The sequence below is a fragment of the Pyxicephalus adspersus genome, chromosome 9 (assembly GCF_032062135.1).
Source record: "Pyxicephalus adspersus chromosome 9, UCB_Pads_2.0, whole genome shotgun sequence".
Lineage (NCBI taxonomy): Eukaryota > Metazoa > Chordata > Amphibia > Anura > Pyxicephalidae > Pyxicephalus > Pyxicephalus adspersus.
This window is the reverse complement of record NC_092866.1, coordinates 3,997,724-4,025,570: the sequence shown is the minus strand read 5'-3', so window position 1 is coordinate 4,025,570 and position 27,847 is coordinate 3,997,724. Positions and strand designations below refer to the sequence as shown.

Genomic DNA, 27,847 nt, shown 5'->3' with positions numbered 1-27,847 from the left:
CAATCGCTAGCTCCCAGCTTTGCCACATGGGCTCAGAGGGTATGTTATTGAGTACAGTTAACTCTGGGTCCACGCAAGCATTGTTAGTGATATGAGAGGGGCTGAAGGTGGGTTCGATGCATGGGGAGCCAAGGGAAAGGGGTACTCATAGGCACCAGAGAGATTCAGGACTGAAAACTAAAATTTAATTTATTATGTGGCATGTTTTTATGTTATGCATAAAAAAAACACATAACACAATAACCTCTTTCTAGATGATATAGCTAATAGAAATCCACTTACAGCAAGGAAGCTTTGTGTTTTATATAGTTTCAAACTCCTTTTAAAAGTTTGTACATAATGTACATAACATGAGTTAATTATTAATATAGTCTTATGTACTTGAGCATATCAGTGGGGAGAAATAGGCCAGTTTATAGCAACTGTTAAATTACATTTTGTTTTTAGTTGTGGGTTTCTGTTAAGCAATGTTTGCATTCTAAATGGATACAGTAACTATCCCATTATAACAATAAAAAAAGAATTACAAGCTTTAAGCAAACTTATTTTATTACTATTTTTTTAACCTTTTCTTTGCTTTCCTCTATAGGAAGTTAAATGATACGTCAATTGTCACTCCATTATCTCGAGATGATCGAGGTTACACCCCCCTTCACATCGCAGCCATCTGCAGTAAGACCTAAGCAAACTTATTCATTCATTGAGATCAGCTTCTGCGTGACAGTTACTGTTATATAGGTAATGTAAAGTGTCCTGTGTATTCTTTTCGTAGGACAATATCAGTTTATTGATCTGCTGATCTCTAAGGGAGGCGTAGTTAATGCCACAGATTACCATGGATCTACACCACTACACCTGGCTTGCCAGAAGGGCCACCAGAAGATTGCGGTGAGATAAAAATGAAATTTAACTGCAGGCTTCTTCTAATTATTGTTATTATTACACAGTATTTAAATAGCACCACCATATTGAGCAGCGCTGTACAAAGTCCATTGTCATGTCACTAGCTGTCCCTCAAAGGGGCTTACAATCTATAGTCATATGTCATTAATACAGTCTAAAGGCAATTTTAGGGGGAAGCATTTCTTATCTTTCTTTCTTTCCCCTGTGTGTAAGATTTATTAATATATGACTATATATATATATATATATATATATATATATATATATATATATATATATATATCTACAAATGTTTGCTTATTGTAAGCTTTATGTGGCTTTACATTGCTTAAAAGACTCAGAATATGTAGGGATATTGAGCAGTATTGCTTTAAAGTTGAACTCCTGTTTCCCCTTCCATCTTGCACAGTTTTGCAGGCTGCTCTCCTTTTCTATATTCTTACTCTGATTTCACTACATACTGTGAGCTTCTCACAGCATACATTATAAGCTGCAGTATATCAGACAGAGTCACATTTCAGCATGTGTTTTCATTTCAGCATCACATGTCCAGCATCATCTAACCTATTTCTCCCCACCCTGGCTATCCATTGCCCACCCCTTTCATGTACTGGATTTGGGAGGCTTGTGGGCATTACCGTATTTGCCTATTTTAGGAATCTATGTACTGCACTCTGTTATTATTAATATTATTATTACACAGTATTTATAAAGCGCTGACATATTACGCAGCACTTTATAACATCTATAGTCACATCACTGAATGTCCCTTAAAGAGGCTTATAACCTACCTCAGTCATATGTCTTTAATACAGTCTAAAGTCAATTTTGGGGGGAAGCCAAGCCACCTATCTGCATGTTTTTGGAATTTGGGAGGAGAATATGTTTTGGAGGAAACCGGCGTACCCTGAGGAAACCCACGCAAACACTGGGAGAACCTGCAAACTTCATGTAGATAGTGTCCTTTCTGAGATTTGAACCTGGGAACCAGCACTGCAAAGCCAGAGTGCTAACCACTGAGCCACTGTGCTGCCCATAGCCTAGATTATACGTCCAACTAATCATTACCTGCCTGCATTGCAGAGACTTTGGGATGCGGTTTCTAAATCTGTGCTTTAGTCTTTGTTGGGAGATTATTGAGATTTTGTTTCATTTTTCTTTTTAGCTGCTTCTGTTACATTATAAGGCAAGCCAGGACATCCAGGATAACAATGGAAACACTCCTCTGCATCTGGCCTGCACATATGGACACGAAGACGTAAGTTTTTCTTGGAAATGAAGAGGTTCAGTATAAAGGGGTCCACCGCAGTAGCTTTTCTTTATTTCCTTGTTTTCCACTGGGTGGGAGGAGAAATTTTACTGTATAGTCTTCAGAAGGATCAAAGCCAGCGCTTACACAGGTAGAAAACTTTTTCCATTGCTCCCAAATGACAGCCCTATGTGACCAAGCACCATTATTGTCACATGTTCTCCCATTCCCTTGGCACTAAATATTTCTTTTTTTTTTTAAATGTTATCAGTAGATAGAATGATGAAAGAGCAGTATGTGCTGCTGGACCGACCAACATATGTGCTTAGCAAATATTTCTCTTTCTTCTTCTAGTGTGTAAAGGCTTTAGTATATTGTGACAGAACCTTGTGTAGAATGGACAGTGTTAATGAGAAGGGGGACACAGCATTGCACATTGCTGCCCGCTGGGGATATCAAGCAATTATTGAAGTCTTGCTGCAGAATGGAGCCAGCACCAGCATCCCAAACAGGAGGAAGGAGACCCCTCTGCAGTGTGCACTTAACACCAAGGTAATAGAAGACACACCAAGGTAATAGAAGATGTTGTTGTGTTTGGATGCTTGACTGCAGCTGTTAAGTGTGTGTATATATACATGAATATTACTTTGAATCTGAGACTTTACCTTGAGTGTCAGGGGTCATAGGTCACTTAAAATCTGACAATTGCTACCTTATAAATTGCTTTACTCAACACACTGTCTCCTATCTACTGAGAGTCCTATTTTTTGCTACAGATTCTGTCCATCATGGAGACAGCTCAGCTTGACAACAACAGGAGGCAGAGTAATTCCGAGGTAAGTACCACATCTACATTTTGACAGTGAGGCTTGCTTTGGTTTTCTGTATTCTCATCTCTACCACCCTTCTCTTTTTATTGTGGGTCTTGGTTCAGTCCCCCAACCGCTCACCACCACAGTCTGCTGACACAGTCAGCAGAGACTCCTCCGAGTCCAGCCTTTCCTCGCTGTCCACCAGTACCGGACAAGAAGACACCAAAAGCAGATATAAAGAGGTAAATTTATGTGTTCCCAAGGAATTGCACTCCATCTTTCTACGTGAATGTTATTTGCTTCTCCATATACAGTTCACAGTATCTTAGCTTGGTGGTCAGTAGGAAGAATTCTTCTTACATTGCTGGCCATTGGGAAGAATGTCACCCTTGTAGATAGCCAAAAAGATCATTGGTCACTTAAACTGACCTGAGAGGCACAAACTGCTCATTGCTCAAGGAACCCCAGCAAACCCCTGGAGGTACCTGGTTGAGATAAACAGTTATAAACTGTATTGGAGACTCGGTTATATTGTCATTTGGGGCATGTCAGGTTACACTTCCCAAATCTAGCCAGCTACACTTCCTCTATCCAGCAGCATGGGATGTGCTACACATGACACTTCCACGAAATAAGATTCTTGGAGTGTTCGCTGAACAGTTTTATGAAAATGTATATGTCAGCACCAATACAAGGGGAGCCTGAGGTTAAAGCAGAACTAAAGTTCAATCTGAAACTGCAATAGTGCATGCACACTTAAAAATCTATGTATTTTTGGGCTTTTGTAGAAAGTTTCCTAAGAGCCACACAGACATAGTGCAGAGTGCAGTTTTTGCAATGGATTGTTACCAACAGATTTTTTTCCCCTCTTTGATCAGCTGTTAGGTGATCAAAGATCAAAATCGAAGCTTCACATGCTTTATCATGTGCAAACCATCTTGCACATCTGACTGATTACTTTCTGACTTTATATCAGAAGGGCAGAATGTTTTTTTATGTGTGCAGTGTTTTCTAGCAGATTAGTTGGTTGATTGCAAAATAGGCAGCAGATCTGCAAGTGTACCCAGCTCTAATATGTAATTATGTGTTTGTATATGTCTATAGTAATTTCTTATCACTGGAAGATAACTTCAGGAAGGCAATAGTAACATCACTTTATTAGATGGTTGCTCCCTTTCTTCCTCTCCTGATGAACAAATTAAGCAAGGATGCATAGGAATAATATAAAATATGGATATAAACAATATGCATGTACTATTTTCAGTGTTTAGCATTAAAAAAAAGACACTTTTTTTATCTTTAACTTAATAAATGAAATTCACGTATTTTGTTTGCATTATGAAACATAAAAGGTTACATGATCTTATTTCCTTTTTCCAGGTTGAAAAGCTTTTAAGAGCTGTTTCTGATGGTGATTTGGAAATGGTTGGTCATTTTATTGTTTCTTTCAAACATCTGATGCCTAATGTATCCAGACTTGAGACTTTTCCCTTAACATATTCTGGTCTGTTCCCATAGGTGCGATATCTCTTAGAGTGGGTAGATGAGGATTATGAGGATGACTTGGAAGATTCTTTGCTGGGGAAGAAGGAGTTTTGCCATCCACTGTGTCAGTGCCGGACTTGTGGTCCTGTTCAGAAGGTTTGTCTGGTTTGTTTTATGCTCAAAGGTTAACTTCATCCTAAATTGAAATGTATTGGGTGTTTCAAGCACTTTGTTTTCTCTTCTGGGAGATCTTTCTTATCTCTACACAATTTAGTTCAGATATAATTAATCTCTAATAATTGTCTTTATCCGTGTAGAAGCTGAGCAAGATTCCCTCCAATGGCCTCAGTGTCAACGTGACCAGCCGGGATGGCTTCACTCCTGTCCATATCGCCGCACTGCATGGTCATACCGTCCTTGTCTCCCTTTTATTAAAACATGGTGCACAGGTGGATGCCAAGAATGGTACCCGTGCAATACCTCTTCATCTTGCCTGTCTCAAAGGACATCTGGAGGTGAGTCTGGAGACATTTTGTGCTAGGAATACTTTTTAGACCAAATGCCCAGGTTATTACGTAGCGCCTTTCTTTGCAGCTATCCATGACCACCTGCCCATCACCAGAAGGAGAGCTACACTGACATCACATGATTTACCTGTCATTAAAAGCCTCCTACAGACTCACCATTCTGTGAGTCCAGGGTTCCCCAATAATGTAGGACTAAGAAAACCAAACTGTATTTTAAGCTTTAAAGGAAAAATGATCCTTGACCCCGCAGATCTTTTAAGGATATTCCAAATACCCACTGCAGCTAGGTTCTGGAGTCCTACTCCTTCTACTACATAGGCATATTTCTTCCTGTTTCCTCTAAGTTGTCTTTGTCACATAAAATAACTACAGGAGAGTGAACGAATGTGTAATGACCCTGGCAGGTGTATATCATACAAATATATTTTATTTCAACAGGTGGTGAAAATCTTGATGGAGTACAGCACAGGGAAGAATAAGAAGGATATGAATGGCAACACGCCTCTTATATATGCCTGTATGGGAGCCCACCTGGAAATTGCTTCTATATTACTGGAGGTAGGGAGACCACAGGCCTGTCCTGACATTTGTAAATGATGAAATGGATGTATGCATCATTTGCAGCAGTTCTATGTAGGGAAAAAAGGTCCACTCTAGCCACAGATGATATATTTTCTTATAAGGAGAGTCCGGTAGAGTCACTTATTAGCTGCTGGCTTAACAAATGCCATTTTACATGGCAAGCCTGTCCATAAACCACATATTGTGTTGGTATGTCTATGGCCATTGTTTGCTTTTGTTTTAAGAAAAATTCTTCCTGAATGAGAGGTCTGCTTTAGTATGGTTGCATTGGCCACTTGTGCTACAAGTCCTATTCTCTGCAGGATCCTTCTGTGAGCCCAGGCTAATGTGATGACGAATGGCATAAGATTGATGTCCTGTATTTTTTATTTTAACAGGTCCTGGGCAATTACATTGTTTCCTTCAAAATGCAGTTCACATTTATGAAATTTGCTATTTAAAATAATAAATGAATAAATCCTGCAGACAGCAGGACAAGTACATTTTAATTTTTTTCTTTACAGGTTTGTCTTGTTTGTAATGGCTTCTGAAAATAGCATTTGTAATGGCTTCTATGTCCCTTACAGCATGGAGCATCTGTTAACCTCTGCAATGTGAAAGGAAACACAGCACTACACGAATCCGTCCGCAGGAACCATGAGGGGTTAGTGAAGCTGCTGCTGTTTTACGGAGCGGCGGTGGACGTTCGGAATAAACGTCAGTACTCCCCTTTGGACTATGCAAAAGAGGTACGCAGTGTACTTTCTAGTAATAATTAGAAACCTAATTCTGCAAAGTGGGACTTTGGTTATCAAGATTCCTAAAAGGATAGTGGTCTTACTGTGTTTTTAAAGTTTCATGAAAATCTGTCACAATTTCCATTCAGGGCAGTTACAGTGATTATGATGGGCCTCCCTGTAATACCAATACTTGATTCACATGTCTATAAAATGTTTGCAGCCATTAGCACTTCTTTTCAACCACCACCCAAATGGGAACATTCCCTGAAGTTTACACTAACAGCCCAGGTATGCTGGATGTTTGTGTAATTGCTAGGAAGCGCTCCCTTTGGCTGGCAATTGTTAGGTACTGATCCTGGCTGCATATCTGCCTTTCTGTTCCATGGAGCATAATGGTAACCAGGTAAAAGATCAATAACAATAGGTTAGGTTCTTGTGTTGACCACACGGGTATATTTGCTACAAATGTAGCAAAAAATGTCTGATTTATTTATATCTGTACTATCCAGTAAGATGGTTTTGCACTAGAGACAAGCCCTTGGTCCATCTCGCCTGATATACCAATTTCTGACGTCTGCTCACGGACTTGCCTAGATGCTGCTAGAACATGCATGCCACCAGGGGGCGTGATTCAGCTGAGGCGGCAGCAGGCATAGTGGTAGCTGCAACTGTTACAATGTTCCCATGTAAAAATACATTACCCAATTACTGACCATTTGAACAGCTATAGCACGCCTATAACTTAAAATCTGTATGTGATAGGCAAATTCTGAGTTCAGATTTGGAATCGGCACACTCGAGATCATGTAAATCACATGTGTTATTCCCAGTAGCAAAATCGTTGTTGTGCAGTGGGTGATTACATCAGCTTGTGTATGATCAGTTTTACTTTTCTGTAGGGCATATAAAGTTCAGTTTTGGGCACCAGTTTACAAAAAAGACATTGTGGAATTGGGAGAGAGTGCAGAGTGCAGAGTGCAGAGTGCAGAGTGCAGAGTGCAGAGTGCAGAGTGCAGAGTGCAGAGTGCAGAGTGCAGAGTGCAGAGTGCAGAGTGCAGGAAACTAAACTAATAAAAGGAATGGAGGAGCTGAGGTATGAGGAGAGATTAGCTGAACTGAATCTATTCTCCCTTGAGAAGAGACGTATAAGGGGGGATATGATCACCTTGTATAAATTTATAAACAGTCCATATAGAGAACTCTTCCCAATTCTTCACTGTAAGGTCGTTACAAAGGCCAGGGACACTCTATGCGACTGGAGAAAAGAAGTTTACGCTACGGATAAGGAAGGCTCCCTCAGGAAGTAGTTTCAGCAAGTTCTATAGATTGCTTTAAGAAAAATCTGGATGACGTCTAGAAGCACAGAATATAATTGGGTATTAAAGCTTAATAAAGGCTAAATAAAGGTAAAGGTAACAGACTGTTGATCCAGGTAACATCTGATTGCCTTATGAAATCGGGAAGGAGTTTTTTCCCCCCTGTTGGAGCAAATTGTACCATGGCTTTTTTTTTTTTTTTTTGCCTTCCTCTGGATCAACTGTGTCCATAGGGTTTTATATCTGGGATGTGTTTATTTCCCTAGTGGTTGAACTTGATGGACTTATGTCTTTTTTTTAAGCCTGGCCAACCATGTAACTATATGTGTGTGTTGTAAAATATACTGTATTTTAGCAGGGGACAGTTTCCTGTCTCTTCAAAACACCTCAAATACACGCTATACAAATACAAATGTAAATTCCTGTCCAATAGAAATTCCTTGTGGAATGCTCATGGATTCTTACCTTAAAGGTTTTGTCTTTTATTTATATTTTTTTTATAACATATTTCATATATATATATGGTTTTCTAAATAGTAGCTCCAGCTGATTCACACACCTTTGTTTAATTTTTATTCTTTCCTTTCAGAACACCAAAATCAAGCAGCTTCTTCTCTCTTCATGCCACAGTGCAACAGCAGATAATGGGGCTGTCATATCACTGGAGCAATCGCAATGTATTAGAAAGAAATGTAAGTTTTCCTTTTTAGAAGGGGAACCTAGGAAGTGATCATCATAGAATATGTAATTGACAGGGACTGCAATGCCATATATACGAGTATTTTAGGAAACAAAGTAAAAATGTAGAAAGTCCTGCGAAAGTGCAGAGTACTTCAGGAAAGAAGAGATTGTGGAAGGGGCACATTCCTCCAACAGAGCAGAGTATTTCAGGAGAGGAGAGTTATAGAGGAAGGAGCAGAGTCCTCCAGCAGAGTATTTCAGGAGAGGAGAGGCAGAGTATTTCAGGAGAGGAGAGTTATAGAGGAAGAAGCAGAGTATTTCAGTAGAGAAGAGTTTCAGAATCCTACAGTAGTACAGGACAGACATGGGAAGGTTTTGCCTAAAATGAAACGTTTGTTATATACATTTCTTGTAATATGAAATTTTTTTTGTCTTTTTAAGCCGCAAATTCCAGCCCGAGTTGTTCAGGATCGCCTTCTTCACTGCAATCTAAGTAAGTTATGGCCCTTTTTCACACAATTGTTTTTCTCTGCATTATAATGGCATAACTTGCTCTTAAAATGTTATTTCACCATCATATTTATTTAATAAGTGGAGGTTAAAGGTCCATTTGTCCTTGTCTTGTAATTCATTGCCATCTATTCTACCATTACGAAGGAAGATTTGGGGATTTCCCTCTGTGAGGGATTTGTCCATTAAGCATAATGGAAAACGATAAAAGTGGCTTATTTTTCATGCAGACAGATGTTCCCATCACTTATATGAGCAGATTAGTGTGAGAAGTATAAGCATCCGTCAGTTATATAGGAGGATTGTGTAGCTTTATTCTGCATTATACCCACTGTGCCCATTCCATTGACGTCTGTGATATTCTCCTACTTGAAGCAAATACCTCTTGTACACTGAGCCTACATTTACATCATTTTGTGTGTTGCATGTGCACTATATGTTTTAAGAGATTAGAAGCATGTGCTGATTTTCATTACTGTAGATGCTGCTCTTTTCTAGAAATGCGTTGCTGAATGAATAAAGTGTTGATGGTCCCTGGTGCAGATCAGTTACAGTGGCCAGCAAAATGTTGGCTTAGATGGGCACATCAATGCAGAATAGGAAAAATGATAGAGTCATTTAGAATATATCTGTAGTCCCATAAGGATACCAGGAACAGTTCGGCTTTAGAGAAAAAACAAAACTTTAGATACACCTATATAGTGAGAGGTAAATATGCAAAGAGTAGCAATTGCTGAGAAAGGATTTTTGTGACCCATTCACCCTGATAGAATGCATGTGAGATTTGCTGTGACGGCATTCAGGTTATTAGGCAATAGGATAATATCTTATTGCTTAAAAATATATAAATATGGTGAAAAGGGAATATTGTAGTGAATTGTTTTTATCCATTTTAGGCTACAGAAGTGTTAAACGTTTTGTCTGCTTACCCAGAATACATGGGGGAATCTTGTAATTGATATTGGTGCTACTAAAATCACCCGGGGATCACATGATGAATGTCTCCCTTTTTAGAAGCCTTACATGTTGCACAGACTCATTTTCTTATCCTTGAATTGCAGGTGCACAAACCCAAAAAAGCAAATCCGAAGGGATAAAAGTATGCCAAACTTTGATGAGGATTTAATAAATCAGGTATGCATGCTTATTTTTATTTAATTTATGGAAATTGTATTTTGTGTTGTCCTGTTCTGAATTCTAAAATTTATTAGCACAAGCTCTTGAAGAAAAGATTTGTAGATCTGATTATTGAAGGTGTAATAACCTGGACTGCACTATAAGGCAGCATCAGACCTGTCTCTGAATCTCCCAATTCCACATGGAATAAAGAACGAGCATCTGCACATTTGATAGCTGGCAAGAGTATTATTATTATTATTAAACAGGATTTATATAGTGCCAACATATTAAGCAGCGCTGTACATTAAATAGGGCTTGCAACTAACAGACAGATACAGACAGTGACACAGGAGGAGGAGAGGACCCTGGCCAGAAGAGCTTACAATCTAGGAGGTGGGGAAAGTATCACACAATAGGAGGGGATATGGAATGGTGGGTTAGTAGTGAGGTTTTAGGAGACAGAGGAAGATGGGTAGGTGAGGTTAAAGTGTTGGGTTTTAAGGGCTCTTTTAAATGTGGGGGTTTATCAGGTCAGAAAGGTAAATTGGATAAGAACTGTGGAGGGATTTGAAGGCAAAGCACAGGAAATGAATTTGATTCTAAGGTGAAATGGAAGCCAATGAAGAGAACTACAAAAATATGCGGCAGAAGAGAAGTGATAGGAATGCTGTGTATCAGGTAAGTAGGTGGATTGGAAGGATGGAGAAGTCTGGCTGCAGCATTCATAATAAATTCTAAAGGAGAGATTCGGGTTAGTGGAATAGAATAGAGAAGAGAGAAGTTGTGACCCTACCTCTTAAGTATCATGAATTAGTGTGCCAACCCCATGAAGTGTACAAAAGTTATATCAATAAAGAGAAGAAAGACGGTTTCTTGTGGCAAAAATCAATAAACTGTATAAATCACACACAAAGGTATGCAACTATCAATATAGCAATAGATAAAATGTGCAAAAAGTGATAAATCATAAAGAACATACAACACAGTATTAGACAGGGTTCCCTGAGCAACCGGGTCCAGGGAAGTGTCAACTAGACAGTTAGTTGCCTGACTCAAACCAGATGTAGCGCAAAAGTTTAAGGTCTCTACCCGATGCGTTTCGGTGCTAGGCTTCATCAGGGGATGTGTAGAGAGCCTCGGACTAACTGTATAATTAACGTAAATATACATCAGTAAGTATCAATAGTATTGAAAATGTGATAATCAAGAAAATATATACATAAATTATTACAGATTTTTAGTTGACACATTATAAATGGTAATAAATGTTCCTATATTCAGCTTAACATAATAAAAAAAAAAGTATATATGCTCTAATTATAGAGATAATCAAGAGATCGAGTAATTACATGGGAGTGTATATGCTAGTAGCAAACATAATTTACAAATATGATAAATGAGCAAAGTAAGGGAATAATAAAGCATTTAAAAAGAGAATATATGAACATATATATTCGGACACCTCAGGAAGATTTACGACACCGATAAGTCACCATTTCGGGACAAAACACAACTACAATCCAAATGCCTTGAGCTTCTACGCTCTAGAACATATATCCCCCAATCCCAGGGGTGGCAACATTGGCACTAGACTACTCCGCTGTGAAACTAAATGGATTTGTGAACTACAGGCAACCCAATATCCTGGTTTAAACAATGTACTCGGCTACAAACTCTTTTTGTTGCAGTAATAGTAACCAGCCGGGATTAATCCTCCATCCCCCTTCCCATAATTCCTCTACCTTTGTTAGATTTCATTATCTTTACCCTATCTGACACCCAGTCTTTACTGAAGTACTGTTATGAATAATCACCCATGGAAATCATAAAGTGTAATTACACACAGAGGTTATCATTATACGTCTAAAGGTTCCTTTACACAGGCATAATACTTGCACTCACAGCAACCTGATACAACATCCTTAACAATAGTCAGCATTGTATTTATGCTATACTCGATAGTAACAATAATGCAGGATCTCTTTGTATACTATGGGCATCTGTACTGTAATCAGATCTTTATTGTTTTATTATCAATATTATTGAATATCATGTTATAGGTGTGTAGGACCATATCCTATGTCATGACAATGGTTATCAATGCTTGTATTTATTTATTATTCTAGTCATACCTATTTATCCTCTAATTATGTTGTGTAGTCTGATCAGTCAACCTTACCCCATGTGACAGTATCCCCATGTACGTTTTACCACATCCCTCCCACTATACCTCCTATTACCATCTATTAGGGGCTTTATTTACCTACCCCCTCCTTCCCTCCCCTGCTAGCGGAGGACCCCGATTCCTATCTTTAGGACATCCGTTAGCCATTAGGTCACTGCAGCCTTCTGTGATGACCATTTGGCCATCTCTCCTCCATTGATCAATAGTTCTCACTGTGGATCATTGAGCCGCCCACAAAAAGCAGATTTCACATCAAATTCTGTTTGTTAACTTAAATGAGATCCTCTTTTTTTTTTTTTTTTTTTATTTATATACCCTTATCTATTTTGGCAATTTTGCATCACTGTACACGTATTATCAATAACAAACTCACTTACTACACTATAACCCCTATTTTTCAGCTAGGTATAAAACTAATTCTTATTACGCCTTACTATGTTTTAAACCTTAGATTGACACTAGGTGATCTACTATCTGAATCACCCTATCAACTAACATTAACTACATGCCGAAGTATCCCCCCCCCTTATTTTTATTTTTTTAGTAATTTTTCTTGATTATTTGGATACACAATCATTATTTGGATACACAATCATTGTGTTTATACACCCAGGTTTTGTTATGATGTCTCTTCACTTCTGCTTTTCTTTCCTCAATTATCATGTTTGTAAATTATGTTTGCTACTAGCATATACACTCCCATGTAATTACTCAATATCTTGATTATGTCTATAATTTGAGCATATATATTCTTTCATGCGATTACACAATATTTTGATTATGTTAATAATTTAAATATAGGAACATTTTTTACTATTTATAATGTGTCAACTAAAAAATCTATGATAATATATGTATATATTTTTCTTGATTATCACATTTTCAATACTATTGATACTTACTGATGTATATTTACGTTAATTATACAGTTAGTCTGAGGCTCTCTACACCTCCCCTGATGAAGTTTAGCGGCGAAACGCGTCGGGTAGAGACCTTTAACTTTTGCGCTACATCTGGTTTGAGTCGGACAACTAACTGTCTAGTTGACACTTCCCTGGACCCGGTTGCACAGGGAACCCTGTCTAATACTGTGTTGTATGTTCTTTTTGATATATCACTTTTTGTACATTGTATCTATTGCTGTATAGATATTTGCATAACTTTGTGTGTGATTTATACAGTTTATTGATTTTTGCCACAAGAAATATAAAATATAAAAAATGGGTCACTGAAATACCAGAGAGGAGGAGAGTAAGCAGTGGTAGTACCACTCACTGCCACCCCTATTCTTTACCTATAGCAGTAAATGCTCTGCAACTTCAACATAGAGTTAACCTTTAACCTCCCTGGAGGTAATCCCGAGTGTGGCTCGGGGTTCATTTTCAATACCAAAAGCAGTAAGCCTGAGCCACACTAGGGGTGGAATTGCAAGGGAGTTTAAAAAGCTTACCTGGTGTCCTCCCGCGGTCCCGCAGCGTCTTCCAGTGATGTCCGCCATCTTTGAAAACCTGGCAAAGCCTGGCTGGGTGGGGGGACCAGGCGGTAAATTTAAAATAATAGGTATTTTTAAATGTACCGCGTTTACAGTTAAAAATACTTATTATTCATACCGCCAGGGAGGTTAAGGGAGTGTTGGAGCAGTTTGATATTCTGTCTTTCTTTGATCACTGTCCCCACTTCAGAGATTTTAGCTCACATCCGGATCTGGCAGCACTATTACATATGAAACATTCAGACAGGAAATAAAGGGGAATTATTTCTTAATAAACTGCTGATAAAAGTTCTAAACTTTACTGTACTTGCTGAAAATTTTCTTTATAGCCATCACTTGAAGTTATAGCGGCAGCTTGGCATTTTTGGAATAAGGTGATCACTTCCATGTTTCTTTCATCAAATGTTCACATCACATTCATTTTTTTTTCCTCTCAGCTCTCTATTACCAGACTGGAGGACGGTCAGGGGACTTCAGACACCAAAAGTTGCATCGAATTTAAAGAAACCGGTAAAGCAGATGAAGCAGACTCTGTGTTAAAGACTAACAAGTTCATGGCCAGAAGACACAGCCTCAATGTAGCTTGCGCGATAGACAACGAGGAGACCACGAGTGACATCAGCGACACGGTGACCGATATCAGCTCCCCTCTGTCCGACACGTGCAAGCAAGATTCTGAGGACGAGATGTGCAATCAGGAACTGTCTGACATGAACTACGGAACGAGCCCTGAAGCTGCACCAAAAATCGATGACCTCGAGTGTTCTGGGGGCCCGGAGTGCTGCTGCGTAGCTTGTACTTTAGCTCTCGAATCTTCCTGGTCATTGGTCGATTCTAGTAGCCCGAATGCCTGTGACCAAGGAGAGTGCAGCGGGCTCAGTACTTAGCGCTGTGGTGCAATATGGTGCTGAATTGCCAAGTGTATTTGATGGACGACTTGTGAACCTCCAGCTTCTGTGGAACTGCTAGCCAAAGCATCGTTGCCAGCTAGCAGGTGATGCTGGAGCTTGTAGTTCCTCAACAACTGAAGAGCAAAGCTGTAGGGCTCCCTTAACTGCTGCTAAGGTTTACCCAGGGAATGTTGTGGTTTTCTTGCAAGATTGGGATTTTACAGACGTGGCACTGTTAATCTGATGAAATAATTAAAATAAGAGAGAGAGGTTGAATGGAAATGTTTCCGTTGCCGTTATGGTAACACTGCTGTCCTCACTATCATCATCTGAGAATATTTGGGTAATGTAATGTGTTAACAGATGCTCCATATCCTGATTAGGCTGCACAAGGAGCCCAGGTAAAAGGACGGGGTCACCCTTTAGCATTGGACTTTTGATTCTAAAGTAGATATGAACCCAAACTGGATGATATTTAGTTTTCTAAAGCACTGTGTATCATAAACCCATTACTATGCTTTTTTGTGTTTTCATCTTTTTTTTTTTTTTCTCAGCACTGCTAATAATAATCTCCTCCGGAGTCTTGCTGCTTCTTGCTGTCTCCATGCGCTTGCTGCAGCATCAGCCCATTATTGCAATATGACAAGGGTGGACTATGCCGGAGCTGGGTTTGTTGACATGGCTGCTTGTAATCTCTACTAGAGGAGTGTCTGATAAACTGACAACACAGGACAGGGAGACCTCTTAACAGAAAAATCTTAGGAACTTTGTTTGACATGATCACCAGGGATTATTTTAATGGAAGTTGTAGCTTAATAAATATTGAAAATAATAAGTAATGTGGACTTTCCATAAGATAAGTAGGGTCAGTTTTCTTAGCAGCCCTCCTCCTGTTACCTTTATATTGTGGTGAAACTTTTGTGTTGTCACAGGAACAGAAAGGAGGGCTCTTGTTTTAGAGACCATTGTTTTCCCCCTCTGGGATTTTGCTTTGCTACCACTGTGTAGTCTTGCCAAGGAATTACTGGTTCTCTTTAACACTAACCAAGGGTATTTTTGCATTTCTTTTACAGTGGTTGCACTCACATTTAGATGAATATATAACCTTCCTATACTGGAACTTATGTTTCCAGCTTTCACCCAAGCCTACACAAAGCTTGTTGTGCACACAGTAAATGTCTCGTTATACTACTGCATGTAACACAATGCAAGCTGCTGAGACTTAATTTTCTGCATATGTTTTAGAATTAAACATCCAAATGTGCAGAACCTTTTAAATAAATTAACCCCCCCTCCTATTCAAAATACATTGTGCTCAATTTATTAAACGGGGATTCTGACTTTCCTTCAAACAAAACCTGGTGGGAATCCATGATTACCATTGAATCACATGGACCTGGAAGATTCCTACGATGGAATGTTTTAAGATATTTCCCTAAGATGAAGCTGAGGGACTCCCTGCTTTATAAATGGGCCCCAAAGGTTGTGGTTTCTCTTTATTGCAGCCATATCTGAAGGTCCCTTTGTAATTGTGCTAAAAAGTGCACAGGGGAAGCTTTACAGTCTAATAAATTGCGATGCATTGTGTGCAGTGACAGCTTTATTTAATTTTAGCAAAAATTTCATTAGCAGGCCGTTTTTTTTTTTTGTTTTTTTTTAAATATTGTATTTATATGGTGCCGACGCAGCGCTGTACAAAGTCTATAGTCATGTTACTAGCTGTCCTTCAAAGGAGCTCACAATCTAATGCCATAGTCATATGTCATTAATACAGTCTATGGTCAACTTACAGGAAGCCAATTAACCTAACTGCATGTTTTTGGAATGTGGGAGGAAACCCACAAAACACGGGGAGAACCTGCAAACTCCATGCAGGCCTCCGAACTCCACTTGAGCCTGGGACCTAGCACTGTAAAGGCAAGAGTGCTAACTTCTGAGCCACTTTCCTGCTGATCTGCATATTCCTGCAGCTTATAGTAAAACTGATCCACCTAAAATTTAAATGAAACGCCCATCTTGGCATAAGGAGACTTACCAGGAGAGCACTTTGATTGGCTCCATTGTCCTTTAGCTGCTGTATTTTTGGCATAGCCATTTTTAGGTGCAGATTTGCAAACTGAATTAAGCAATGTCATGACTGGGGTGGAACAGTCACTAAATAAGACAGTGTTCCCCTGAACCATAAAAAAAGGGAAGAAAAAGAGGGCATGTGTAAGACTAACACTTTTTTCCCAGTGCAAGAAAAAAGCTTATTCTTCACATGCCTGAAGTTTCCTGGGATATATGATGTAGGTATTCCAGGAGGCTCTGCCATGGCAGTCAGGATGGAAGGGGAAGGGCTTTCCCCCTTATAATAATTTTAGGGGACCCACCCTTTTATATAAAGTAAAAATTCTGGTGATAAGTCTGCTTTAATATCGGTTCCACCCTTTTCATCCTGTCTGCTGATCACTTTCAGTCTGTTTATTCACTCGTTCCAGCAACAACTCCATCTCAGATTCTGACCTGTCATCATGATAGTGACATAGGTCATTCTTCTTTTTTAATAATCTTTTCCAGTAACAAAGAGTAATGAATGAATGATCACTGTAGACCCTCCGCCATTCTCTTCTATGAGGAGGGCAGGGGGGAGAACAAGCAAGCCGCACCCTGCTGTGCTCTTCTCCACCGACATGCATAGTGATTGTTCTTCATTAGTTGCTCATGGATCCGTCAGAACAACTTTGGTGACTGCTGTACATAAGTCAGATTCTCACCCTAAATGAGCCTGAATGTTTGTATCTGGTGACCTCTACAAAGCCTTAGAACCGGATCATAGGGTGGGATCCTAGGGCCTGCTGGGTGGTTAGGCGACCCTGCTATAACCTTTGTGCTCCTGCAGTAAACTAGGGGGGATATTGCAGTGGGTCAAAGCTGAGCCTATCAGGACTATAAGGACTTACAGGCAGCTGGTGCTTGATGCAGGATATCCAAGAAGCCCTTTATCAGAGCTACAATGCAATATATAAAATCTTAATCATCACTGGGGTTATGACATAATTATATGTGACATAATTTAATGCAAAGAATATTCACTGATCTGAATGCTGATTTATATTTTATTTTTTGCCCCATAGCTGTGATGAAGGGTCTGTGAAACGTGTCGGAAGGTATTTGCTATGACCGATTAACTTTATTCGATCAGAAATAGCTTGTTACCTTTTTTGCTACACCCCTAGAGACTTATAAAAGCTACAAAAGGCAGCACTCCGAGCAGTCTAAGACACATCGGAAAATTACCAGCACTGACGTCTACAATGAAGGCGTTTCACATTTCCACCAGCACTTTATTCACAGATTTCATGCACGGGCTGGAATGATATTGTGTTGTATGGGAGATGGGCAAAGCAACAGCTTTAGGTAAACTGTATGTAAAGCAGAATGTTTTATTTTGGATGGAGTTTGGAAATGTTAGAGCCTTTGTCATGTTTTATACTTCATTTGTTTATAGTGAGTATGGTCATGAATCTGAAACACAGGGAAATATCTTCTAAGGTGTCACTGGATTGGAAATAGAGAAATAGGGGGATACTTGTTCTGGACGGGAGAGCATTTCATTCATTTCACTGACTTTCTCATGCAGCAAAGGGAAATCTCTGCAATGGGACAGATTAAAAAAATAAATCTAAAATTAATCTAAAAATTAACTCTTCCTACTCCATTCCAAATGGAAGGAAAACATTTGGATTTTAAATGCCGACCTCCACAGCTGCTTATTGGTAATTGGGACAGAGAAATGCCCAATACTTCCAGGATCAGCAGCACACAGTGATATTATCCTTCTGCTCTTCATTACTGTGAGCATATTAAAAGAGGGGGACACCATGCAAAGCAAAAGTGCCCTGATTGGCTGAGAGGGCTACCCCACGCTTGGCTATGAGTGGCCCCTGAGCAGAGATTGCAAGGGTCTGATCCTAAAAACAGGTTTAGTTTGCTAGCTAGAAGTAAAATTTGTACATTTTTAAAATTGTCTGCAATTTAGCCTAATAAAAGATATAAAGGCGCAATATTTGATGCAATTTCCACATTCAATCCCCAGCTGTACCCCACAGTAAACTTTCCGATCATTCCCTTTGAATTCAGACTGTCATTGCCTTAATCTATGACTGTCCAGTGACAAGAGAAGCAGCACAGTCATAAACTCATCTGTCACTACTTTCTTCTCTATCAGCATGTTCCTCCTCAACACAAAAACTAATTTGTTCCTTCTGCTGCTTCTCCCTCCCCCCTCTGCTACAATACAATGTTAAATGCTATGACTTGGTTAATAATAAATTATTTTAATATTAAAATACATTTAATGGTGAATAGTAAAGAGCTGAATTAGTTTATATTAGATATATCTCTCTGCAACAGCCTCACCTCACCCCCCCCCCCCTTTCTGTCCCCATTATTGGTCTATTTCAAGCTGCCTTTCATGATCTTTTTAATATGGGGAACCCCTTCTATAATTACTATAACCACAGCTCACAGTATATTAGTGTGGTGGTCAGTGGGGAGAATTCCTCTTACATTGCTGGCAAATGGGAACAATGTCACCCTTACAGCCAAAAAGATCTTTGGTGTCACCTGAACTGACCTGAGGGGTGCAAACTGCTCATTGCTCAGGGAACCCCCAGCAAACTCTGGAGGAAACCTACTTTAGACCCTATGGTGACTTACTGTTCACTTTCACCGGCGTCATAGCAAAGGGAAGTAAAATGACTGCAGCTATGGAGGCTGACATTAAAGTCCACCTGTTTCCTTCCCCTGCACAAACAAAGCACAAATCACTATGCAGGCAGGAGGATGAATTATTATTAAACAGGATTTATATAGCGCCAACATATTATGCAGCGCTGTACAATAAATAGGAGTTGCAAATGACAGACAGATATAGACAGTGACACAGGAGGAGGAGAGGACCCTGCCCCGAAGAGCTTACAATCTAAGAGGTGGGGAAAGTATCACACAAGTGAATGTAAGTGTAATCTTATGAATATGTATGAAAATGGGTTAGGATAATAATCAGAGTGAGGAATATGAAGTTTGATAACTGCCTAAGGTATAAGAAATCACAACCAGAAATATAGAATAAATGAAATTATACCAGTTCACTCTGAGCCCTTGGTTAGGGCGTTTGAAAATGTTAAGTGCATGAATCCTCTGTTACAAGCCTGGAACTCTTAACACACACATCATATTTATTACAGATTTTGGTATTGTCCTGGCAAACTCTGTGAACAGTGTTCGTAATTCATGTACCTCATTTTTTCAGCTAGAACACGTTTCTAATGTGCCTTCACCTGTGCCAAGTACTAAAGGGTTCAGCATAATAAAGGACTCTGCAACACATTCCTGGCTCTGCTTCACTTTGTTGGGACTGGAGAGGATGTTAGCTCCGGGGGTAAAGTGCATTGTTATTTGTAAATCAGAGACCGATAAAGTGGACCTATATTAAAAAATAAGTTTCCTAACTGCTCCATGTCAGGAATGAGGAAAGGGATTAACTCATTTGCAGCTATGAAGCGAAAAGAAATTAAAATTACAGTAGGTAACAATGTTCCTGCCGTTCAGTTTTGTATAAAATAGACAGGAGTTTCACTAGCAAGATTGCCCCTCACTTCCTGTGGTTGAGATAACTTTTTACAGGGGAGAAAGTGGGGGAAAATTTGCAACCGGGACATATCCTGAGGTTACATACACACGTCAGATGATTCTTGTCCGATTATCGTTTCAGGGCCGATACCAGACGAGACTCTGATGTGTGTACAGCAGCTGTCCGACATTGTTCATGGATCTGTCCTGGCGGATCCATGAACAACTGTAAGCAAGTGAAGGGGAGACAGAGTGCCGCTCGCTTGTTCTCCTCCCTGCATAGTGCAGAACGGCGCTTTATGTACACCGCTCGTTCATTCATCTTTCAGTCTTTTGTCATTGGAAAGGATTGTGAAAGATCTTTTTAAACAAACGTTAATGTATAAACAACCATAATGGCTTCTCTTATGTATTATATATGGCCAAATGTTTGTGCAGAGATGACCATCACACCTAAATGAATGGTTGGTCATTCTAAAACCATGGACATGAAGATGGAGTTGCCCCTTCTCTTCCTAGATGGCCTTCCACAAGATTTGTGGGTGTATCTGAGAATAGGGGCCCTTGTGAGGTTACAACTGATGCTGGATGAGAAAACCTGGCTACCAATCAGAATTATTCACCCAGATGATCAGTAGGGTGAGGTCAGGGCTCTGTGCACTTGAGTTCCTCCACAATCTTCTTGTAACTCTGGCATGGGTCTGATTTATTAAAGCTCTCCAAGACTGGAGAACATAGACCATCATGGGAGAACCTGGGTGCTCCAGCAAACCTGGAATAGTTCTTAACGCATAACAAAAGTGAAAATAAAAAGAGCACACTTACATTCAATCCCAAAGATCCCCTGATGGCGCTTGACATTTCAACGATCCGGTCCCGTGGCGTCCTGGAATTTTTCTTCACCCCGGTGTGGAGGAAGCACCAGGCGCCACTACAGCAATCAAGGCTTAAAGGGTGGTGCTGCATCCTTTTATTTTTTTTAAATACATTTTTTACTTTACATATAGGGTTGCATTAAGGGTTGTCTACCGTATTATGTAAAAATGAGTTTAGGTCCACTTTAAGAACTTAGTTGGCAAATGTTTACAATCATGAAGCAGATCCATTTTTAGGTTTGCTGGATGACAGTCTGTCTTCTCCAGTCTTGAACAACTTTATTAAATCAGACCCCCATGTCTTTATAGAGCTGACTTTGTACACAGGGACATTGTCATGGGGGAACAGAAAAGGTTCTCACCCACACTGTTAAGTTTAAAGGACCACAATGTCTTAACATTACCCATACAAGTGACTGAAATTCCTTAACTCAATTGAAAGGTTGTCCCCAAACTTTTAGCTATATACTATAAATGTGATATTTAGGTGTCTGCAAATTTTTGACCAAATTGTCTATAAAAAAAAAACAACACTTTTTTGAATAGTTTGTGTTTAAAGGGGAGCTGTCAGGATAGATGTGATCTAATAAAAAAAATGGTTCTGCTTTGTCACAGCTGAGCTTCATAAATGAGGCCATGTCATGAAGGGGAATATTCTGGCCATGCAAAAACCTATATAGCTATGGATTTTTAAAGGCACATTTCCTCCATGAGCATCAGACAATAAATTCAAGCTCCTGTGCTTTGCCTTCAATGCTCTCCACAGTTCTTGTACCACCTACCTTTCTGATTTGGCAGAAAAATCCCCCCCTAGCCGTTCTTTTCCCTCCACCAATGACCTACTAATGACTTCCTCACTCATAACCTCATCACACGCACGGCTCCAGGACTTTTCTAGAGTCTTCTCCGTCCTATTTGGCTTGCTCCAGTTTTCTGCTCAAGAGCCCTCAAAACCCAACGCTTTAACCTCATCTACCCATCTTCTAAACCCTCATTACTCACCCAGCACTGTGGATAGGATTCCCTAAAAGTTGTGCAAAGCCAAACACACCGACCCCTTGAATATTAAACATTTCAGACTCTCAGCGTTACAGCACAAAAGGTCTTTAATTATTTTTCCTCTCACAGGAAGCAATGGCACAATCCTCCACTGAAACTGTCACATTCAGAGGTCTTAGATTAAAAAAAAAAAAAAAAAGTTTTAATCAAATTCTTAGAAAATAAAGTTTAAATAATTTATGTTAAAAGGGGAAGATTGGCATTTTGCCAGAAAGAAAGAAATCCAAAGTAACAGAATGTAAACTTTGTGGCACAACCATACCTGATTGCATCTCACCAGATGTCATCGGGAATGGAAAAAGTGCCATTTAATGGGCAACTAATACACAGGGTAACGTCTTTTTTTTGGATAAGTGTAAAAGTTAACGCAGTGCCTCTTGAGTACAATGTGTTGTAAAACAAGTGCTCTCGGTCAATCCTGTGCCTCAGTAGTCGTCCTCTTCATCGGAATCCATCACCCTCCTTCGGTTAAACTGGAAAAAGGGAAATACAGAGCCAGCTTTATATTGTGGACACGGAGAGATCTATGCTGCTTAACACACCCCCTCCCCTACCCAGATACTAAGGGGTCCCATTTATAAAGCTGGAATGTGGCCATGCCACTGCTTTAAAACACAAAAACATATTCCACACTTAAAAAAAAAGAAAGCCTTTAAAGCAGACACATTACTATTTTTTTTTTTTTTTATAAGAGGGTAGATAACCCCTTTTTTAAAACATTCCATTTTTTCTTTAATTTTTTAAAAGGGGAAAACAATCTCCTTCTGTCTTCACCTCTGTGGTGGTAAAGACTGAATGGAAAACACAGCCGTGACATATGCATCCTATGAGGCTTTAGGCTGCTCCTTCTGTGCATGCCCAATCCTGGACATGCACAGATGGAGCTTTTTCAAGCATTGTAAAGAAAAAAAAAAAAAAAACAAGTGTCGTTCCCACGCATGCGCAGTGACATTGACACTCTTTACAGTTACAGCAGGATAGGTCACCCAATCAAGTGCCTGCAAAGTGCAATGCTGGGTGACGTAGCCAGAAGAAAGATGGCAGAATTTCCGCTGCCAGGAAGATTTCAGAATGGCGTAGGACCAAATCGAGGAAAGCTCTGGAGGGATTTGAGGAAGTAAGGGGAGAGTTTAAGTTAAGTTCTGCTAAATGGGGGGAAAAAAAGCAAGGAGGAACGCCTGGCCATGTGACCCCTCAAAGTTATGTGATAACCCTCTAATCAGCATTATGCAAAGGATTCTGCAGGGCAGTGCAAGATTTTAAAGGACAGAACAAAAAAAACGCAGGCATAATGTGTGGAGTGAACAACGGCACTGGAATGAGTCCCATCACTTGCGTCTGCAAACCTTTAAGGAAACCTGTCTTGTCTGGGAAGCATGATGGCTCAGTGGTTAGCACTCTGGCCTTTGCAGCTTTAGGTCCCAGGTTTGAATCTCAGCCAGGACAGTATCTGCATGGAATGTACAGGTTCTTCCCATGTTTGTGTGGGTTTCCTCCAAGTACTCCCCTTTCTTTCCACATTCCAAAAACATGCAGTTAGGTTAATTTGCTTAGCTCCAAAAATTGACCTTAGGCTGTTGTAATGACATAAGACTATGGTAGGGACATTAGATAGTGAGCTCTTTTGAGAGACAGCTAGTGACATGACTACGGATTTTGTACAGCACTGTGTAATATGTCAGCGCTATATAAATACTGTGTAATAATAATGTTTAGAGTGAAAATATGCAATTTCTTGCTCTTCAGAAAATACTGGCTGCTTGTGCTGATCCTCTGGCATCAATAAAGGAAGGCAGGACACTCGACATTCATATGAGTTTGAGCCCGGTCACCAAAGAACAGCAGGACATTTGGGCAACTAGCATTTTCAGAAGCCGCAGGGGCAACTTATATAACCTTTCTTGATAAGTTTTTTTTCTGCATGTAAGCTGTAATCTAGGTCTGATCAGCCCGGAGCTGCCCTGTCTGTTATGTATGTAGTACCTTCCATGCCACTACTGGGCTGAGACCCAAGAAGAGTGGAATCTGCAGACACCAGAACCAGGCTACCGATACACTTACCTTTACTGTTGTCTTCTTCTCCATCTTTTGGCTCACTTTTTCAAGAATTTCTATTAGACCTTCTTCAGATAACTGAGAAGAAACAAAATATGTCTCACAATCAATAAAGATACACAATACATGAACAGAAATAGATCACAGCGTACTTTAGAAACTGGAACAAGACATGAGAAGGGTAAAGGAAGGTTACTCAAGCTGTGCCAGAGAACACCGTGTACACGGTAATGTACAACCCAGATTATCCTGAACGCCATTGGCTCCATTTACTACGTAATGGGTATCCCTCCTGGAGTCGTACATCTTCATGTTTCATGTAATGCGAAGGGGAATCAGAGTACAGAAGCAAGGACAAGCTAAACTAGGAGCACCTCCAATGGGATGCCAGGGTGCTTTCCTAGATATATCACTTTACGTGTCACTTCATGGAGTTTGCAGGTTCTCCCTATGTTTGTTTGGGTTTCCTCCAGGTACATTCCAAAAACATGCAGTTATGTTAATTGGCTTCCCCCAAAACTGACCTTAATATGTTGGCACTATGTAAATACTGGATAATAACCCCTATAATACTGGCAGCTTTCTACCCCCTCATTTTTCTAATGCACACCCTCTTTGTATGTCCCATATTTCCACCACCTTTGCCCCAAACGTCCAGTTCCTCTGTATTACGACAACTTTTTAGTAACCACCCAAAACATCAATGAGAACAATGTAGGTGGTTACAGTTATAAACTTGATTTGTGCGATTTTCTTTTCTATGTACCCTAAAGGGTGAGGTAAACATGCACACATATAGGGAATGTGGTATAACGGACACCAACCTTTCCACCAAGTTGGCCAAATCTTGCCATCTGTATCAGGTAATTTTCTACAGCCTTGGCTTTCTCAGGTTTTACCAACGCAAGGTTGTTCACTGAAAGACAATGGGATTTAGAACACATAAAAAAAAAAAAAATAAGTCACCATCATTGTATAATCCACCCCACCTAATCCATTCAAAAAGGTCACTAGAATGGCCCCAGTCCTCTTTATTACAGGTCATATGATGAGAATACTTACACCTAGCCCGAGCAGCCTGACTGAGAACCTGGGATAGGATGCTATTCCGCATGTCATCCTCTCTGAAACAAAACAAAAGCTTTATTTTAATATTTCCATTTCTGTAGCCTCTTTAAGTCACTATGTTAAACACTTCTGTCAGAGTCAAAAACCTGTGCCCGCCCCTCCTTTAATGTGTGTTGTGGTTTCTTCCTCTGATCCTGAAGTAACTACAGAACTTAGGCTTTGTACACACGTCAGATAGATCTCATTCGATAATAACCTCAGGGCTGATATCAGACGAGAATCTGGCATTTGTACAGCGTTCGTCCTGGCAGATCCATGAACGATGGGAATGAAAATGAAGGGAAGAGAGCGCAGCCACTCCATCGTTCTCCCCTCTCTATAGAGCAGAACAGCGCTGTATGCGCAACACTCCTTCATGTATTCTGCAGTCCACTTACCTTTACTTCTGCAGAAGCCTTGATTCAATCTGATGCTGCCCTGGGTTCTTCATGTGTGCTGGTGCGGAGGAAACGCTAGGCACCACCTTCTTCTTTTCTCCTCTGGCTAAGTTACCCAATTTTGCACTGTGCAGATATTTATTCAGGCATCAGGCATGTGCAGAAGTAGCAGCTCGAACACTCCTGGTATACATGACGCGGGTATCCCAGGAAGCTCTGCGCTCTCATTCAGTCTCTACCGACATGGCGTTAAACACAGATGGGGAAGACCTTCCTCTTTTTTTAAAAAAAATACATTTTTTTCTCTTATATAAAAAGGAAAAGTTTTAGCGATAGGTCGGCTTTAATAATATCAGGGGGCAGCAGAAGGAACCACAGCATGAGACCGGGGGAGATGAATACCCTACAATCCTGGAAGTGTTGAATGGCAAAAGCAGCTTTGCAATGTCTGAATGGAGGTGGTGGAGGAGACGCAGCTGTCAAAGATGTGAAAATACAACCAATTCTTTTGTAGGGGGTGCGTTTTTTTTCACCCAGGGTTTCATGCCTAATATCGGGGCCACTATGTACCACAATTTGTAAAACACAAGGATTTTGCTGTAGAAAATACCTCACCTTTGTTTAGCTTCTTGCTGAGCTTGCTCGCCCCCACCTTCCTGTAAAGAGAATGGAGAAATGTGAGAACTAATGCAGCATTTCATCTGCGTATCAGGTAAAACATTAACACAAGGCTTCTAGTTTGCTACAGATTGCAGTCACTCTGAAGCTGGTTTAGACAGAAGGCAAACTTTTCTGCAGCAAATAGACATAAAGGCAGAATGAACAGACTGCATGCAGATATTGACCTGGCTGGAAGGGAACTCAGGAGCCCAGCTCTGCAAGGCAGAAATGTAAACAAATTTGAACGTTGTAATTTATTGACTTTATTTCAGCTTCATTTGTAGCACAATCAAATATTCTATTATTAAACAGGATTTATATAGCGCCAACATATTACACAGCGCTGTACATTAAATAGGGGGTTGCAAATGTCACACAGATACAGACAGTGACACAGAAGGGGGAAGAGGACCCTGCCCTGAAGAGCTAACAACCCCTATTTAATGTACAGCGCTGCATTATATGTTGGCACTATATAAATCCTGTTTAATAATAGGAGGAAGTATCACACAATAGGAGGGAATATGGAATGGTGGGTGAGTAGCGAGGGATATAAGGGACAGAAGAAGACGGGTAGGTGAAGTTGAAGTGTTGGGTTTTAAGGGCTCTTTTAAATGAGCAGAAAGTAGGAGCAAGTTTACAATCCACTATACATCTTCACCTCACCTGTAATCCTAGTGCAACCTCCCACCATATATGCCAAACATTTCCCCTGTCCATATACATTAGTATCAAACATCTGCTATTACCTCCAATACAACCTCCCTTCCCCAATTATCCCAGTGTTAGCAGCAACCCCGATTCACCCCCATGCACACATTCCAGTGCTAGTAACTGACCCTGCTCACCCACCTACCCCCACCCCAATTCTTCCATATCACATCCAGTACTAAGCTACCCCATTATTCTATAATGCCAACTCTATGCAAACCAATTACATGATCTTCAGAAATATTCAGAAGTCTGGTGCTACAATTGTTCAAATTCTTTTTTTCTCATTAACCCCACAATGGCAAAGTGAAAACAGAATTTTAGACAGTTCTGTAAATTTAATAAAATATTTAACATTTCTGTCAGTATTCAGAGCCTTTACCCCTTTTTTTTTAGTGATGATTTAACAAGCTATGCACAGTTTGTGCCTCCCATATAACACCCCCTGTAACCCCACACACACCAGAATGACACAGCATGGCCCCCATATGTTACATTCAGGACCAGACATAAGGAGGTGCAAAGTGGGCTGCTGCATAAGGGCCTGGACCACCCGCAGATAACAGGGGGCCCAAGTCAGTTTGGTGGGAGAGAGAGGTGTTGGGGACAAAATAGTTTAGCACACAGTACTCAACCCAGAAATTTTTTTAAGCTGGGTGGGAAGAAATATTAGGCGGGTGGCAGTCCTTGTATTGTGACCCAACTCATCGGTAACCACCCAAAAACAGCCGGGTGGTTACTGAAAAGAGCCGTGTGGTGCACCGGGCCAAAAGGGGCAGAGGATAACACTGCACAGGGCCAGTCTTAGTTAAATTTGCCCTAGGTAACAAACCCCCACATTGCCCCATAAAACCCAGAGTTACCACCCCCTATACCCCAAACGTTACACCCCCCCC

At 40.2% G+C, this 27,847-nt stretch overlaps 2 protein-coding genes across 4 annotated transcripts in view; one reads left to right on the top strand and one right to left on the bottom strand.

The window, feature by feature from the left end:
* ANKRD27 (ankyrin repeat domain 27) overlaps window positions 1–19,843 on the top strand; it is a 48,381-nt gene extending 28,538 nt beyond the window's left edge. For both annotated transcript variants that reach the window (XM_072422128.1, XM_072422129.1), the window contains exons 15-29: window positions 590–672; window positions 773–888; window positions 2,069–2,161; window positions 2,507–2,704; window positions 2,929–2,988; window positions 3,087–3,206; window positions 4,345–4,389; window positions 4,483–4,605; window positions 4,767–4,964; window positions 5,415–5,534; window positions 6,125–6,286; window positions 8,183–8,285; window positions 8,716–8,767; window positions 9,846–9,918; window positions 14,018–19,843. In XM_072422128.1, the coding sequence (XP_072278229.1) occupies window positions 590–672; window positions 773–888; window positions 2,069–2,161; window positions 2,507–2,704; window positions 2,929–2,988; window positions 3,087–3,206; window positions 4,345–4,389; window positions 4,483–4,605; window positions 4,767–4,964; window positions 5,415–5,534; window positions 6,125–6,286; window positions 8,183–8,285; window positions 8,716–8,767; window positions 9,846–9,918; window positions 14,018–14,467 (1,996 nt within the window). In that variant the 3' untranslated portion in view covers window positions 14,468–19,843. The remainder of the gene's footprint in view (window positions 1–589; window positions 673–772; window positions 889–2,068; window positions 2,162–2,506; window positions 2,705–2,928; window positions 2,989–3,086; window positions 3,207–4,344; window positions 4,390–4,482; window positions 4,606–4,766; window positions 4,965–5,414; window positions 5,535–6,124; window positions 6,287–8,182; window positions 8,286–8,715; window positions 8,768–9,845; window positions 9,919–14,017) is intronic.
* Window positions 19,844–22,049: 2,206 nt separating this feature from the next.
* PDCD5 (programmed cell death 5) overlaps window positions 22,050–27,847 on the bottom strand; it is a 6,685-nt gene continuing 887 nt past the window's right edge. Inside the window, exons 2-7 of one of the 2 annotated variants that reach the window (XM_072422130.1) lie at window positions 26,426–26,455; window positions 26,196–26,236; window positions 25,138–25,199; window positions 24,900–24,991; window positions 24,082–24,153; window positions 22,050–22,493 (exon numbers count right to left, since the gene is read on the bottom strand). In XM_072422130.1, coding sequence (XP_072278231.1) covers window positions 22,446–22,493; window positions 24,082–24,153; window positions 24,900–24,991; window positions 25,138–25,199; window positions 26,196–26,236; window positions 26,426–26,455 — 345 coding nt within the window. In that variant the 3' untranslated portion in view covers window positions 22,050–22,445. The remainder of the gene's footprint in view (window positions 22,494–24,081; window positions 24,154–24,899; window positions 24,992–25,137; window positions 25,200–26,195; window positions 26,237–26,425; window positions 26,456–27,847) is intronic. The other variant, XM_072422131.1, reaches the window with a different exon arrangement.